Genomic DNA, 16,707 nt, shown 5'->3' with positions numbered 1-16,707 from the left:
GGCGCACGTCTTTTAGCAACCAGCTTTTCACGACTTTCCTTCCTGTTGTGGTTTAACCCGGCTGGCAGCTAAACACCACACAGCCGTTCGCTCACCCTCCCCCCTCCCTCTCTGGGATGGGGGGAGAGAAACGGGAAAGTGAAGCCTGTGAGTTGAGATAAAGACAGTTTATTAAGACAGGAAAATAATAATAACAATAATAATAATAATAGTGATAATGGTAATAGTATTAACAATAATAATGTGTAAGAAAACAAGTGATGCACAATGCAATTGCTCACCACCCGCTGACCGATGCCCAGCCTATTCCCGAGCAGCCGGCCCCCCCACCCCGGCCAGCCACCCCTATATATTGTTTAGCATGACGTCAGATGGTATGGAATACCCCTTTGGCCAGTTTGGGTCAGCTGTCCTGGGTCTGTCCCCTCCCAGCTCCTGCTGCACCCCCAGCCTGCTCGCTGGCAGGACAGAGCAAGAAGCCGAAAAGTCCTTGGCCTGGTGTAAACACTGCTCTGCAACAATTAAAACATCAGCATGTTATCAGCGCTCTTCTCATCCTAATCCAAAACATAGCACCCTACCAGCTACTATGAGCTACTTAACTCTGTCCTAACTGGAACCAGGACAGATATCCACCCCTTATTCCATACCATTTATGTCATGCTCAGGTTACACTCTGTCCAATACATTCTAATTAATCACCATTTTCATCTATGATATATAGCAATCATGGTAGTGATGACATACATTATTATATAATAATTAACATACTACAATTCAACTCATGGGCTATTCTCACCCAGTATCAAATCCCCTTGAGGTACACACCGGACCTCCCCATTCTTTTGCATTACCCACCAAGTGCATCCAGGTCCCTGAGCAAAAGCAATTCCACGAATGGGTTTGCCTTTTCCTGAGGCAGGAGTAGCCCAGACTGTTTTACCCAGCATGTTTCTTACGTGCACTACAGGAACTTTATCCCCTTCTACAGTGCGTAACAGGTTTGATTGGGCAGGTCCAGCTCGGTTGGCAGATCCCCTGGTATTGACTAACCAGGTGGCCTTTGCCAAATGTGTATCCCAATTTTTGAATGTCCCAGCACCCATTGCTTTCAGTGTAGTCTTCAACAGTCCATTGTATCGTTCAACTTTTCCAGAGGCTGGTGCATGATAGGGGATGTGATACACCCACTCAATACCATGTTCTTTGGCCCAAGTGTCTATAAGGTTGTTTCGGAAATGAGTCCCGTTGTCTGACTCAATTCTCTCTGGGGTGCCATGTCGCCATAAGACTTGCTTTTCAAGGCCCAGGATAGTGTTCCGGGCGGTGGCATGGGGCACAGGATATGTTTCCAGCCATCCGGTGGTTGCTTCCACCATTGTAAGTACGTGGCGCTTGCCGTTGCGGGTTTGAGGGAGTGTGATGTAATCAATCTGCCAGGCCTCTCCATATTTATATTTCAGCCATCGTCCTCCATACCAAAGAGGTTTTGACCGTTTGGCTTGCTTGATTGCAGCACATGTTTCACAGTCATGAATAACCTGTGCTATAGTGTCCATGGTCAGGTCCACCCCTCGATCACGAGCCCATCTGTAGGTTGCATCTCTACCTTGATGGCCTGAGGTGTCATGGGCCCATCGGGCTATAAATAATTCACCTTTATGTTGCCAGTCCAGGTCCACCTGAGCCACTTCAATCTTAGCAGCCTGATCCACCTGCTGGTTGTTTTGGTGTTCTTCAGTAGCCCGATTCTTGGGCACATGAGCATCTACATGGCGTACCTTTACAACCAGGTTCTCTACCCGGGCAGCAATATCTTGCCACAATGCCGCAGCCCAGATGGGCTTGCCCCTGCGCTGCCAGTTGTTCTGCTTCCATTGCTGTAACCACCCCCACAGGGCATTTGCTACCATCCATGAATCAGTATAGAGATAGAGAACTGGCCACTTTTCTCGTTCAGCAATATCTAAAGCCAGCTGAATGGCTTTTACTTCTGCAAACTGACTCGATTCACCTTCTCCCTCAGCAGCTTCTGCAACTCGTCGTGTAGGACTCCATACAGCAGCTTTCCATCTCCGATGCTTTCCCACAATACGACAGGACCCGTCAGTGAACAAGGCATATTTCTTCTCATTTTCCGGTAGCTTGTTGTACAGGGGGGCTTCTTCAGCACGAACCACCTCCTCCTCTGGTGACATCCCAAAGTATTTGCCTTCTGGCCAGTCCATAATCACCTCCAAGATTCCTGGGCGACTGGGGTTTCCTATTCGAGCCCGCTGAGTAATCAGTGCAACCCACTTGCTCCATGTAGCATCAGTTGCATGATGCGTAGAGGGGACCCTTCCTTTGAACATCCAGCCTAGTACCGGCAGTCGGGGTGCCAGGAGGAGCTGCGCTTCAGTACCGACCACTTCCGAAGCAGATCGAACTCCTTCATATGCTGCCAATATCTCCTTTTCAGTTGGAGTATAGCGGGCTTCAGATCCTCTGTATCCCCGACTCCAAAACCCCAGGGGTCGACCTCGAGTTTCCCCAGGTTCTTTCTGCCAGAGGCTCCAGGTGGGACCATTCTCTCCGGCTGCGGTGTAGAGCACATTCTTTACATCTGGTCCTGTTCGGACTGGCCCGAGGGCTACTGCATGAACTATTTCCTGCTTAATTTGTTCAAAGGCTTGTCGTTGCTCAGGGCCCCATTCAAAAGCATTCTTCTTACGGGTTACTTGGTAGAGCGGGTTTACAATCAGACTGTAATTTGGAATATGCATTCTCCAAAACCCCACGACACCTAGGAAAGTTTGTGTTTCTTTTTTGCTAGTTGGTGGAGACATAGCTGTTATTTTGTTGATCACATCCATTGGGATTTGACGGCGTCCATCTTGCCATTTTATTCCTAAAAACTGGATCTCTCGTGCAGGTCCTTTAACTTTATTCTGTTTTATGGCAAAACCGGCCTTCAGAAGGATTTGGACTATTTTCTTCCCTTTCTCGAAAACTTCTTCTGCAGTGTCACCCCACACAATGATGTCATCGATGTACTGCAGGTGTTCAGGAGCTTCCCCCTGCTCCAGCGCAGACTGGATCAGTCCATGGCAAATGGTAGGGCTGTGTTTCCACCCCTGGGGCAGCCGATTCCAAGTATATTGGACTCCCCTCCAAGTGAAAGCAAACTGTGGCCTGCACTGTGCTGCTAGAGGGATGGAGAAAAATGCATTAGCGATATCAATTGTGGCATACCACTTGGCTGCCTTTGATTCCAGTTCATACTGGAGTTCTAGCATGTCCGGCACTGCAGCACTCAGTGGTGGCGTGACTTCGTTCAGGCCACGATAGTCCACTGTTAGTCTCCACTCACCATTAGACTTTCGCACTGGCCATATGGGACTATTAAAAGGTGAATGAGTCTTGCTGATCACTCCTTGGCTCTCCAGTTGACGAATTAGCTTATGGATGGGACTCAGGGAGTCTCGGTTGGTGCGATATTGCCGCCGGTGCACAGTTGTGGTAGCGATCGGCACTTGCTGTTCTTCAACCCTCAGCAACCCCACAACAGAAGGGTCCTCTGAGAGACCAGGCAAGGTAGACAACTGTTTAATGTCCTCTGTCTCCAAAGCAGCTATGCCAAAAGCCCAGCGGAACCCTTTTGGGTCCTTGAAATATCCTCTTCTAAGATAGTCTATGCCAAGGATGCACGGAGCATCTGGGCCAGTCACAATACGGTGCTTTTGCCACTCATTACCGGTTAGACTCACTTCAGCCTCCAATACAGTTAACTGCTGGGATCCCCCCGTCACACCATAAATACAGATGGGCTCTGGCCCTTTATAGCTTGATGGCATTAGAGTACATTGTGCACCGGTGTCTACCAAAGCCTTATACTTCTGTGCGTCTGACGTGCCAGGCCATCGAATCCACACAGTCCAATAAACTCGATTGTCCCTTTCCTCCCCCTGGCTGGAGGCAGGGCCCCTCTAGTCCTGGTCAGAATCTTCATTTCTGTGTTTAAAGGACTGCCTGCTGGAAGTTGGAGCAGCAAACCTTTCAGAGAACTCCTTTTTCCCAATTGTTTTCCTTTGCAATTCACGTACCCGTGCCTCTAGGGTCGCAGTAGATTTTCCATCCCATTTTCTCATGTCCTCTCCATGGTCACGTAAGTAAAACCACAGGGTGGCGCGGTGTGTGTGCCCACCATATTGTCTTCCTTGCATAGATGAACGTTTACCCCTAATAGCTGAGACACTGGTTTGTACAGGTGGGGAGGAAAATAAACTCTCTTTAAGTTGGTGGATCTCTTCAGAAAGTTTCTCCAAGGTATTCTCTTTTAGCTGGTGAACACTAGTTCGTTCAGGTGAAGGGGAAGATAATCTTTCTTCAAGTTGGTGGATCTTTTCAGAAAGTTTCTCCAAAGCATTCTCTTTTAGCTGGTGGACACTGGTTCGTTCAGGTGAAGGGGAAGATAATCTTTCTTCAAGTTGGTGGATCTTTTCAGAAAGTTTCTCCAAAGCATTCTCTTTTAGCTGGTGGACACTGGTTCGTTCAGGTGAAGGGGAAGATAATCTTTCTTCAAGTTGGTGGATCTTTTCAGAAAGTTTCTCTAAAGCATTCTCTTTTAGCTGGTGGACACTGGTTCGTTCAGGTGGAGGGGAAGATAAATTCTCTTTAAGTTGGTGGACCTCTTCAGAGAGTTTCTCCACAGCTGAGACACAGGCCTTTAGGGAAGAGGAGAGATTTCCTTCGTACTGCCGGAGTATTTTAGTCACTTCATTCACTGTGGGATTCTCCTCCGTTTTCCAGGTTAGTATTGCCAATGAGTTGGCATATGATGATGGGGCACTCCGTACAAACTTCCGCCACATGGGTGGTGTACACTGGACTGCATCTGGATCTGTGGATGTTTGTGCGTCATCTAGGTCCTTATAAATTACTTCCCGTATGGCCAATTCCCTCAGGTACTGAATTCCCTTCTCCATGGTGGTCCATTTGCTTGGTAAACATACAAGTTCTTCCTTGAAGAGATACCTTTCCTTCACAGCTGACAGGAGACGCCTCCAGAGGCTGCGAGATTGTGCTCCATCTCCAATTGCTTTGTCAATGCATGCGTCCCTAGCAAGGGATCCCAGCCGCCTGGCTTCCTTGCCCTCCAATTCCACATAATTGGCTCCCGTGTCCCAGCACCGGAGCAGCCAGGTGACAAGCTGCTCGCCTATACAGCGACCAAAATCTTTTCGCACATCTCGTAGCTCACGCTGGTATAGAGTCCGGGTAGTTACTGTTGATTTTCCGACATCCTCATCCTCATCTTCAGTCTCCTGCACCTTTGATGGCTGGTATGGAGTCCGGGTAGTTACTGTTGATTTTTCGCCATCCTCATCCTCATCTTCAGTCTCCTGCACCTTTGATGGCCCAGCCTCGTCTTCACTTCGCCCAGACTTAGCAGAAGACTGTCTGCGTTTTAAACGACCTGAGCCTCTATACCATTTTTTCACCTTGTCTACAGGGGCAACTTGCACTGCTACAGCTCGTTTCTCTGACCCAGCCACAGGGTCTGCCACAGGGGTTGGAATACCCTCTGCGGGGTCAACTTGCACTGCTACAGCTCGTTTCTCTGACCCAGACACAGGGTCTGCCACAGGGCTTGGAATACACTCTGCGGGGTCAACTTGCACTGCTACAGCTCGTTTCTCTGACCCAGACACAGGGTCTGCCACAGGGGTTGGGATACCCTCTGCGGGGTCAACTTGCACTGCTACAGCTCGTTTCTCTGACCCAACCACAGGAGTGGGAGCAGCTGCACGAGCTGGGGCAGCTGCAGGAGCTGGGGCAGCTGCAGGAGCTGGAGCGGCTGCAGGGGCTGGAGCTGGAGCGGCTGCAGGAGCTGGAGCGGCTGCAGGGGCTGGAGCTGGAGCGGCTGCAGGAGCTGGAGCTGGAGCGGCTGCAGGAGCCGGAACGGCTGCAGGAGCTGGAGCTGGAGCAGCTGCAGGAGCTGGAGCGGCTGCAGGAGCTGGAGCTGGAGTAGCTGCAGGAGCTGGAGCTGGAGCGGCTGCAGGAGCTGGAGCGGCTGCAGGAGCTGGAACTGGAACGGCTGCAGGAGCTGGAGCTGGAGTAGCTGCAGGAGCTGGAACTGGAGCGGCTGCAGGAGCTGGAGCGGCTGCAGGAGCTGGAGCTGGAGTAGCTGCAGGAGCTGGAACTGGAGCGGCTGCAGGAGCTGGAGCTGGAGCTGGAGCGGCTGCAGGAGCTGGAGCTGGAGTAGCTGCAGGAGCTGGAACTGGAGCGGCTGCAGGAGCTGGAGCTGGAGCTGGAGCGGCTGCAGGAGCTGCAGCTGGAGCGGCTGCAGGAGCTGGAGCTAGGTTGCTAATAACATCAATTGCAGCTCGATAGGCACAAGCCAGACCCCAGCACGCTACAGTGATTTGTGTCACTTTGGAACTGCCAGAGTCATGACACCTTTTTTTCAAGCATTCTGCCAGCTTTTTAGGATTTTGCAGTTGTTCAGGGGTGAATGTCCAAAACACTGGAGGTGACCACTGCTCTAGAAACCTGCCCATATCCTCCCACACTCCCTGCCACTCGCAACTACCCCGCCTCAAGACAGATCTCCGGATGAGATTCCTAAGTAGTTGTTTAACCCTCCACAAAATCTGAAGCGCATTCAGGAGACATAACAACAAGAGCAGGCTGGTCTGAGTATCCCAAGGATATTCAACATCTCGGAGAACCACCGTAACTAACTCGGGGGATAAGAGGGTGGTGGTGAAGGAGAAAGGGAGAGTGAACAGGTAGGGAAACATGTCTTCCCCTGTCCCCTTCACAGATTGGCTCCCTAACGAAAACAGGCAATAGGTGTAATTGCTAATAGTTTCCGAGATATGGGTTCCAAAGTATAGAGTCGATGTCAGTGCTGAGTACAAATACCAGGTTAAAGTCGTGACCAGATATTTCATCATTTCATAAGCCATTGTTACACCGCACAGTACCATAACAATCTTAAACCAGGGCCCGGAAAGGATAAACAGTGCAACAGGGAGCACATACAGAAAGTAACGCACCATAAAACTCAATTTGGAATACAGGTACAGCAGACTGGAGATTAAGGCAATCAACATCGTGACTAGCAACTATTAAGCAGGTCCAATACTTATACCAATTTTAGTTTAACACACTCTGGTCAGATTTGTCGATATCTCAACCCTTCGGGCCCCACGTTGGGCGCCAAAAAGACTGTTGTGGTTTAACCCGGCTGGCAGCTAAACACCACACAGCCGTTCGCTCACCCTCCCCCCTCCCTCTCTGGGATGGGGGGAGAGAAACGGGAAAGTGAAGCCTGTGAGTTGAGATAAAGACAGTTTATTAAGACAGGAAAATAATAATAACAATAATAATAATAATAGTGATAATGGTAATAGTATTAACAATAATAATGTGTAAGAAAACAAGTGATGCACAATGCAATTGCTCACCACCCGCTGACCGATGCCCAGCCTATTCCCGAGCAGCCGGCCCCCCCACCCCGGCCAGCCACCCCTATATATTGTTTAGCATGACGTCAGATGGTATGGAATACCCCTTTGGCCAGTTTGGGTCAGCTGTCCTGGGTCTGTCCCCTCCCAGCTCCTGCTGCACCCCCAGCCTGCTCGCTGGCAGGACAGAGCAAGAAGCCGAAAAGTCCTTGGCCTGGTGTAAACACTGCTCTGCAACAATTAAAACATCAGCATGTTATCAGCGCTCTTCTCATCCTAATCCAAAACATAGCACCCTACCAGCTACTATGAGCTACTTAACTCTGTCCTAACTGGAACCAGGACAACGTACCAGAGCGCAAACGTGCCTTCAAACCCAGCTCCAACCCACGTTTCACGGCCACCATCCCCAGGTCCTGGTCCTTCCCCAGCTCCCAGCCGGTGGCTCCCCGGCGAGGGGTGCCCGCCCCGGGGCACCCACAGCTCTCCCCACCGCCACAAGCCAGCTGCTGAGGTGCACCCACAGCCTTATCGCAAGAACCACAGCCGGCCGAAAGACAACGGCAGCAGATTTTTATTATTATTTTGCACACTTCTCCCACAAAGTAGCAGCATCTTTCTCAAAAGCCCTCCCGCAGGTCGTCGGCAAACTCCCAGGGCAGGGGTGCTCCCCGCAGCCACCCGCACCCCGGGGAGAGAGCCCAAGCCGGGGGGCAGCGGCTCCGCTCCCCCGGTCCCGGGAGGGCGGGGGTCGCCCTGGGGGGCTCAGCATCGGCGGCTGAGGGGCTGCTGAGGGCTTCTCCCTCCCCGCAGCCCCCCGGCACCTCGCCCGGCCGCCGGGACGGAAAGTTCAGGTAGTACCGGAGGCACCCGCTGCCCGAGGGGGGGGGGTTACTCACACGAAGACCCCGAAGAGCAGGATCCGTATGCCGATCTCGATCGCCAGCTCCCTCATGGTGGGTCCCGGCGGGCTCCGGCAGCCCCGCTCGGGGCGGGGGGGCACCGGGGGGGCTTCAGCTCGCCCCCGCGGCCCGAGGGAGCCCCGCCAGGCGCTGCCCGGCTCTCGCCATCCTCCCCGGCCGCCTCACGGAGGGCAGCGAGGAGCGGCGCCGCCGCCCGCTGACGGGGCCGAGCCGGGGGAGGGTCCCGGTGACTAACGCCGTGTGTCCCCGGGCGGGGGCAGCGGGGGGGGGGGGGGGGGGGGGGGGGATCCTGGGGATTTCCCCGCCCCGCCTCAGGCTGAGGAGGGGGCCCCGGCTCGCTGCGGTGCCCCCCACACGCGTATCGCGGCTCTGCCGCTGCTGCCCCTGCCCGGGGGGCTCCCCTCGGGCACAGCCCCCTGGGGGCAGCGCAGCTGAGGCGTCTCGGTGCGTGTTGCAGGAGAACGGCTGCGCTCCCGAAAAGACGGACCCCAAAAATTAAGGGGGGAAGCAGGTCTAGGTATAGGTCGTAGCGGCTGCTCCTAAAGGCTCTTAGCTGCTGGCACCGAGCTCGGCACGTTTATGTAATCTTTGTGCGAAGGATTAGCAGTGTGGGGATGTTTTCTGCAGTATGTACATAGCGGGCTTTCCGAGCATGTAGACATCGGTGTTGTTTTAAAGCCTACTTATTGTTAATGCACGTAGCCCAGGGAGGCGCTCGGCTCCTCTTGCTCAGGTTCTGCCCAGCAGGTGAGCTGACCCCCTCACCTCCTCACGCAGCCAGGTGTGCCCCGTAATCAGGCAGAAGAGCTGGTTGTGTGGGACTGCAGACTTCTGATGTGGGAGAGAGGTGGCAAAATAACCACAGCCTTGATTTATTCCTCCAAGTCCTCCAGTCCATCCTCCGTTCCTCCCAATGGCAAACTCCGAGCCACGTAGTCCTTCTATTGCCTTAGCCTACTTTTGCAGAGGGTTCGTTTAACTTCCTCTCTGCAGGAACAAATTGAGTTCCGAACACCTTTATTGTAAGGGAAGTTCAGGCTTAATCCACTAAATACAGCAAACTAATTCACATTTGAATGTATTTAATTATCTGCTTTCCTGTGGCCTTTGAAGGCACGTCCTTCAGGAAAGTCTTCCTAGCTATTAATATTGCACATAGTTACAAAGCACCCATCAGTACTGCATTAGGGAAGCAATTCACTTTACTGTGTGATTATTGTTTGAGAGTTAATGCTAGAGAGGCTTTATTAAACCTGTCTGCTTATTATAGCCACTATATATCAGACGGAGTCTTTGAACTCTGAATTAACTACCATGTAGGAAAACTCTTATGGACCATGTTTGTGGAAGAACTTATCAAAGAAGTTTCCATGCTAGCATCATCTAAACAATACAGCTAACTGCCCCAGGGCTAGATTTGATGCAAGGAGACTGACAGAAGCTCAGAAAACAGGTGTGTGACTGGCATTGGAGAGAGCACTTAAAATATTAGTGCTACTTAAGTGAGATCTGCCTCCCACGTGCGTCTCATTTCACTGATTTTCAAGACAGAGCTTGGTTGACTATTTACATTCTGGAGATATATGTATATAAACAAATCTGTCTCGGGAAACAAAGCTAACAGTGAAATCTCCGTGTTGTTGCCAATGGACACATTCCCTTCCTTTGAGAACACTCAATCGGTTTGTCTCCTATTGTCATTTTTTTGTACTTTCTCCAGTTTCTGCCCCAAGTGACTGGTGAATGCGTATGTACGTTGTTGCTAGGTATGCACAAGAAAAATCATTGTTTTTGTGAACAGTCCTTACTTACGGGAACAGCCTCATGATTTGCGTCAATCAAGCCAGCCATGTAAACTAGGGGCTGCAGGGACTACCAGATACGTTGGCAGCCTGTACGGCCATTACCAGCTCTGTACCAGCTGTGGAGGAGGCAGGTGACAGAAATGGATGAGCTGTGTTTACCCTGAACGTGCATCTGTACACCAAACATATAGTGGTCAAAGGAGAAACAGTCATACATCTTTTCCCCTCTACTTTTTTGTCCTGCAACTGTACATATATTTTTTCTACTTGCCTTAGCCTGTGGATCCTCCCGCCCCTTTAGTTTTGCTACAGGACCTTCATTACTCTCCTGCTACAGAAGAGGGGATTTTCCTCATAGCTTTCTATAAGTGTGGAATCATCCAACTCATATCAGCAGAGCTAATATATGATACTGATTATAAATTAGAAATGAAACAAAATTTGTCTTACTGCAGCTATCTACTTGCAGTGTTCTGATTCTCCAGTATGTGTTAGCTGATGGTGATTTATGAAGCATAAATACTTCAGATTGATTTTTTGAAACCAGACTAAGCCTACAGCTGGCTGCCGAACAAAACCTGTTTTGACTTATAAACCAAATATGAGATACAGGGATAATTGGCAGGGAATAGATCTAGGGCTACATTGTGGCATTAAGCTACAACCCTGCAGCAGAAGCAGTGCAGAGTCACTGCTGCAGCAAATTCGCAGAGCAAACCACAATGACCCTGGGAACAACCCAGCCTGTTAATCACCCCATCCCTACCATGGGCACAGCAGGTGGACTTGGTGCAATTCATTTACTTAGTTGTTACTGCGAATGAGAGAGAACTGATCCCACTCCTACAGAGGTGGCTATCAGCCTTTCAGGTGGCTAGCCAGGGTTCTCAGCAGTCTTCTCTCCCGGGATTAGAGTCCCTATTCCTACTGACTCTAGTTTGAAGCAGAAAGGAGAAGGCTGCTTGCATCCTTTCCTCAACTGTATACTTACGGGAAAGGCAGAGCCACCTGCAGCCTACTTTTAATTCACTAAGAGATGTTCACAGGCAGAAACAGCTGCAGAGCTCATACAGCTTTCCTGGAGCTTACAGCTCTTTGTCAGTGCAGCAGGATGTGCAAGTGCTTCTTACCTGCCTTACTGCAAAACCTTGCAGCTCCTGTTAAACTGAGTTTAAAAGAGACTGATTTTGCACCAAAGAAGGTAAACTTTACCCTACCAAAAATCTGTGGAAAATAATAAACTTGCAGCAAAAAGGACACAACAAAACCAAAGTGATAGTAACAACTGAAAGTGCAGATGTATTTATTTCTGTCTCCTAAGAGCTTGTAACTTTTCTGGGATCTTAGAACAAAATAAAAGAAGCTTGAAATAATACTGTCAGGCTTTTTTTTTTTTTTTAAAGTTATGGACATTAAAGTTATGGACCTTAAGTCCATAGATTCTCATGGGCTGATGGTCACAGGGCTTTGCTTTTGTTTAAAAGATTCTTAAAAAGGTTCGTGATTGGAGGATCATATCAATGAAAACCCACTGAAGTTCACAGGAATCTTACCATTGGATCAGGATGCTAAAATCTGTCATTAAATGACAAGGGGCAAATCTGACCTTATTGCCCATGTGAAACTTTTCCATTAATTTGTACTGGTGAAACCAGTTCACATCAATTAGTGAACAAGAGTCACTTTTTTTTCCCCCTCTTTTTCCCCTGAACATGTTTCCCAGATTTTGTCATTCCATAGCCCTCCTCTGTCTGTCAGCCACCATTTTCTGTTACTTAACCTAAACAAGGAATGAAGAGAACAAGAAATTTTGAACACGTATAAGTACAGAACTTATTTCTGAGAAAATCTCTATGTATATGTATGAGTACCTCCTGGGAAACTCTTAAATCTGCATAAGTCATTTCTTAATTACTAGAGCTCACTCCAGTAACAACTGGCCTTTATTATTATCTTATTATTATTTGTTAATTTCTGTGGCAAAGAGCGTATATAAAGAATGCCTTAGTTGGTTGACCAGGGAAAGATTATGTGGCAGGTTTGTACTGCATTGGTGATCTACACAAATACTTCAAGACCACGTTATTTAACAGGGGAAAATGTTATGACATACTTTGTGTATGTTTACAGTTACTGCCAGTGAGATTGTGATTCCTTTAGATCTAAAAGATTCCCCAGAAAGGAAAGCCTAACCTAGAATTTTAAGATACGGTACAAAGAAATTTGTCTAGAATTCCTGAAACAATCATGCTGTCTGTAGACCAAACACTCTCTCTCTTACTGTCTGTAAGTTTACTGAGGCTTTTTACTGAATAAATGTCTTTCTGCTGAAGCCATTACATCACTGGTTTTACCTTGTATATAAAGAGGAGTATCTGACAACAGAAAGCTTTCTTTTATTTTTCCTCACAATAGCCCCAAAATTGTTGAAGTTGGCAAGAAGTGTACCTTCAGGAAGAGTCTTTCCTTTCAGAATTACGCCTCCAGCATATAGAAATATCTTAAACAGGTATTAGATAGGACTTACTATAAAGCTTAAATTTAGTGCTATGTCTAAGTGGTATAGATTATTCCTGGTGCAGAGAAGACAGAGCATTGATTCTTTATAAACCCATGTAAGGTGTTTGGAATGAGCCATGAAACTAGGCAAGGCTCTCACCCCAGCCCTTATACGTCAAATAATTTTGTATGTTTTAAGAATTTTTTAAGTGATATTGAGTGAAGATTGACAATTTTGTCAAAAAATCTACTTATTATTTTAAACATGTAAACCGAAGGGTGTTGTAGGTCTTTCCTTATACTGATTTTATTTCTGTTAGTATTATTATTATTTTTCTTTTATCTAGGTCACCACAGGGAAAAGCTCCCATCTAGCTTTCCTGTTCTGCACCCAACACATCCGTATTCCCTAAGCATGCTCACAAAGCCACCCTGATGTAACTGCTTTGTGATGACTGACACTCGGGACAGCCAAGACTGAAGCACAGGCAGAGCTCTCATCTAGGCAGGTGGCAGCCAGGAACTGAACCTTTACAGTGTCTTTTCCCAGTTTATGGAGTCAGTGAAGAGTTTTAGCTTACTGAGTTGGCCAGACTTCTTGGAGTACACTGCTGGCACAAAATAGTTTAAATAGTTTAATTCAGGAGATACTGTCTATTACACCTCATTTGTCTATTACAAGTTAGCCTGTTAATTTTGGTAAATTAATTTTGTTTGAGACGTAAAAATTCAATTTGCACCAATGAAACCTATTCCTAAGGCTTAGCAGCAATCTTTGCATAGTACAGAAGAAATGTCTTAGGGTGCCAAGGGTTCAGAAATCAGTATATGCCAATGAAGACATTGTTCAATGAAGGCTTTGTTCTAGTTCTAAGCCTACAACAGCCTCACAAGGAGAGACCAGGAACCTCAGTACCACTGCTGATTTTTGGAGAGTTACATCTCTACTGCACAGCCGCAACCCTTGGTAGTAAATTTAACATTAGAGAAAGTCACAAGTCCTGGAGAGAGGAAACGAGAATCAAGACTTTTTAAAAAAGTATTAGTTATTCCGTACATGTCTGCATAGATGGATATGGCAGCTGGGAAGCTCTCAGTACCAGTGGCTTTGTTTTTTTGCCAAGCACACGGATGCTGATTTCTGTCCTAAACTGGTATTCTCACGGACAAAGAAACTTCAGAGAACAAAGCTCAGAGGAATTATCAACTTCAGGCAGCATGATGTAGTCATGCACATTTTAATTGCCCTGGATATCATATTTAAACATTTATAAAAGCAAATTGTTAGCGTTTCTGTTTAGTTACTGTACAAGTGCCTACAATTGGCTCATGATTGTGCCTAATTAAGCAGTTCTTCTAAACATTAAAGTATCAGCGTATTTCAGTAGATGCCATTTACCAAAACTGTGTTAAGTATATCATCTGAAAATTTATTAGGCTTGAACGTATGTGCTTGGAGCCATCTTGTGGTCCAGAACTACACTGCAATAAATGCATTACTGCTGCCCGGAGCAGGGCACAGGCAAAACCTGCCAGCAGCCACCGCATCCCACACATCCCACCCAACGCGGAGCATTGGCTGGTTCAAAATCTGTCCTTTATAACTGTGCTTGCCTGTGACAGGGACATATTTTCAGTCATCACACTATTGTACTTAATAATCAACCTCTCGGTGAAATTCGATAAGACTGGGTAGTTAAACTCACGTATATATGAAATGGATATATAATATTTATAAGCCAACCAACCTTTGCAGCACTGAAGCTTTAGTACTCTACTGCGTATATTGTTGTGGGATTATGGTTGTAAAAGTATTAATGTTCCCATAACAAACCTGTGATAAATTGAAGTCTATAACATTTACAATATATAGTATTGTTGTGCTGTATTTAATATGAGGCCGTGACTTAAAGCTGCTGATTTAAATCTGCTGTCTTTAATCGTAAGTAATACGTCATGCCAAGAATTTCTGTATTGACTTCAATGAAATGGTAGTAGTATTTTTCTCTTTGTTTTTTTTTTGCTTGTAAACTTAGTAGAAACTTGCCATCAACCATGTTAAATGACTCGACTCAAAACAACAATGAAACAGGACAATTAAATGGAAGAGGGAAATAGAACAAGGATAGCATGAATAGTGCAAAACAGGATAAAATGGCCACTTCTAGAATTGGACAGAAGTTGCAAAACAAACACCCCAAACTTTTAATATGGCCTGGTGGCTTAGTACTCAGTAACAATAAAGTTCCATTTGTTCATGTTTCCCTTGGATTTTTTTGAAATTACTGTCCATTTCATCTGGATTTTCTGTTTCAAGGAAGCCAAATATTGAAGCTACTCAGAGCAGGCTTTTGTTCTATCCCAATTCTACTTGAAATAGCCCCAGGAATAGCAAAACGGGATGAGAGAGTGCATTAGTACAGCTTCAGACTCTGCATTGCCCTTTAAGCAAGCTATTTGTTGTCCAGCCTTAGGAATCGGAGGCGGTAGGGGCACACTTGGATGCACAGGGACCCGCATTCCCAGCACTGGGAGAGCACGGCGTGCTCGCTGCAGTGGTACTGGAGGGCTCCAAAACCAACACGTCAGGGGGTTCCCGGCAGGAATATTGCCTTATTGCCATTCTGTGGGCTTCCTCAGCCACTGATCATGTCAGCGGTATGTAGGAGGACAAACGGGATTTTCTGCTAGATGATAATGACACCAGTTTCTAAGTTGTAGCTGCGAGCTGATGCAAAAGCAATTTCTAAACCAGAGACTAGGAAACATCAGCAGGGACTTCCATCCTCTGTAGACTTTGGGATTTTGTGAGATCTGGTACGTTCACTTACATTGCAGCAACAGGAGGAATTTCTTTTTTCCTCACATTCATGTCTTACCTTGTTGAATGCTGAACTGTGCCATCAATAAATGCAGAAGCAGAGAGATGCTCCTATTTCCCTACCTGACTGGGACACGCTGACATTGTTCTGTCAGGCATGTAGCACAGGTCAGAGGAGGGCAGGAACATCCCAATTTAGTACCAATTTCCATGAATGCCACTGAAGGTAAACTGCAATTAGATCTGAGCACTCAGCGCTACGCATAGCTTGGGACTGAGGGGAAAAATCTTGTCCCACAGTTCCTCAGCTTGAACCCTGGATTTCACGCTTCACAACACTTACTTAATCAAATCATAGTTTATCTGCTTGTTTATATTCAGTGGTCACTGCTATTTGGCCCGTCTTGCATGATGTAAATTTCTGTCAAAGGATGTGTGGTTTAACTCGTATCAAATCCAACACATAGCAAAGGATATATTTTACCAGAACATGGGAAGAGGAAGGACGAGGTCTCAAGGAATATTACCTTTTAGATGCCTAGAAAATGTAATAATAATTAATAATTTCATGATTTCCTGCAAGAGAGGCTGAGAGACCTTGGAGCTTATTTTTACCTGAGGAGCACTATGATGGCCTCAGTTCTTTATTTCTTTTGCCTTGCTCTCTATGCTATCTACATTTAAAAAAATCAGCCGCTCTGCAGCTTGAGCAGGCTAAGGAGTTGTTTGTGTGTGTGCCTGTGTTACCACTAATTTTGCTGCAGTTCTTCAAAGTGAAGACTATTTATTAATTAAACAGTGGCTGAATCCCACCTCCCAATATAAAGCAGTCTGTGTTCCAGGCTGGTTTGATCAGCAGCCACTAATGTTGCCTAGCTGGGAAAGTACCCACCATTTATGGAATAATCCTATAGTTCTGGACATCAGCAACTGCATGATTTGGCAAATCTAAATGCAGTTCTCTAGGTGAACCAGATACTGATGGTCACGCATAAGTTGAAAATGGGAGCGGCTGATGAGGTAAAATGATTTAAACTAGCTCCACTGGGCTTGGTGCCATCCCAGGCTGTGGCAGTGTGGATGCTGGCCACTCTAGGTACAAAATCAATATTTAGGTTTCATTTAATCAAGCAACTCTGTCTCCTTTTAGAAGTAGAAATGAGCAATTCTGTTGCTGGTCAAGTTTTCCTGGGAAAGCCTCAGGC

General features: G+C 47.2%; 1 protein-coding gene across 1 annotated transcript in view; it reads right to left on the bottom strand.

Moving 5' to 3' along the window:
• PLPP4 (phospholipid phosphatase 4) overlaps window positions 1–9,849 on the bottom strand; it is a gene marked incomplete at its 5' end in the record, with an annotated part of 69,114 nt that extends 59,265 nt beyond the window's left edge. Inside the window, one exon of the mRNA XM_083844744.1 lies at window positions 8,354–9,849. Within this exon, the coding sequence (XP_083700870.1) occupies window positions 8,354–8,409 (56 nt within the window). The remainder of the gene's footprint in view (window positions 1–8,353) is intronic.
• Between the last annotated feature and the right edge of the window lie 6,858 nt (window positions 9,850–16,707).

Source organism: Anser anser (assembly GCF_964211835.1).
Source record: "Anser anser genome assembly, chromosome: 7".
In the NCBI taxonomy this organism is placed as follows: Eukaryota; Metazoa; Chordata; class Aves; order Anseriformes; family Anatidae; genus Anser; species Anser anser.
Note: the sequence above shows the minus strand (reverse complement) of the source record. Positions and strands in the feature narration are given on the sequence as shown.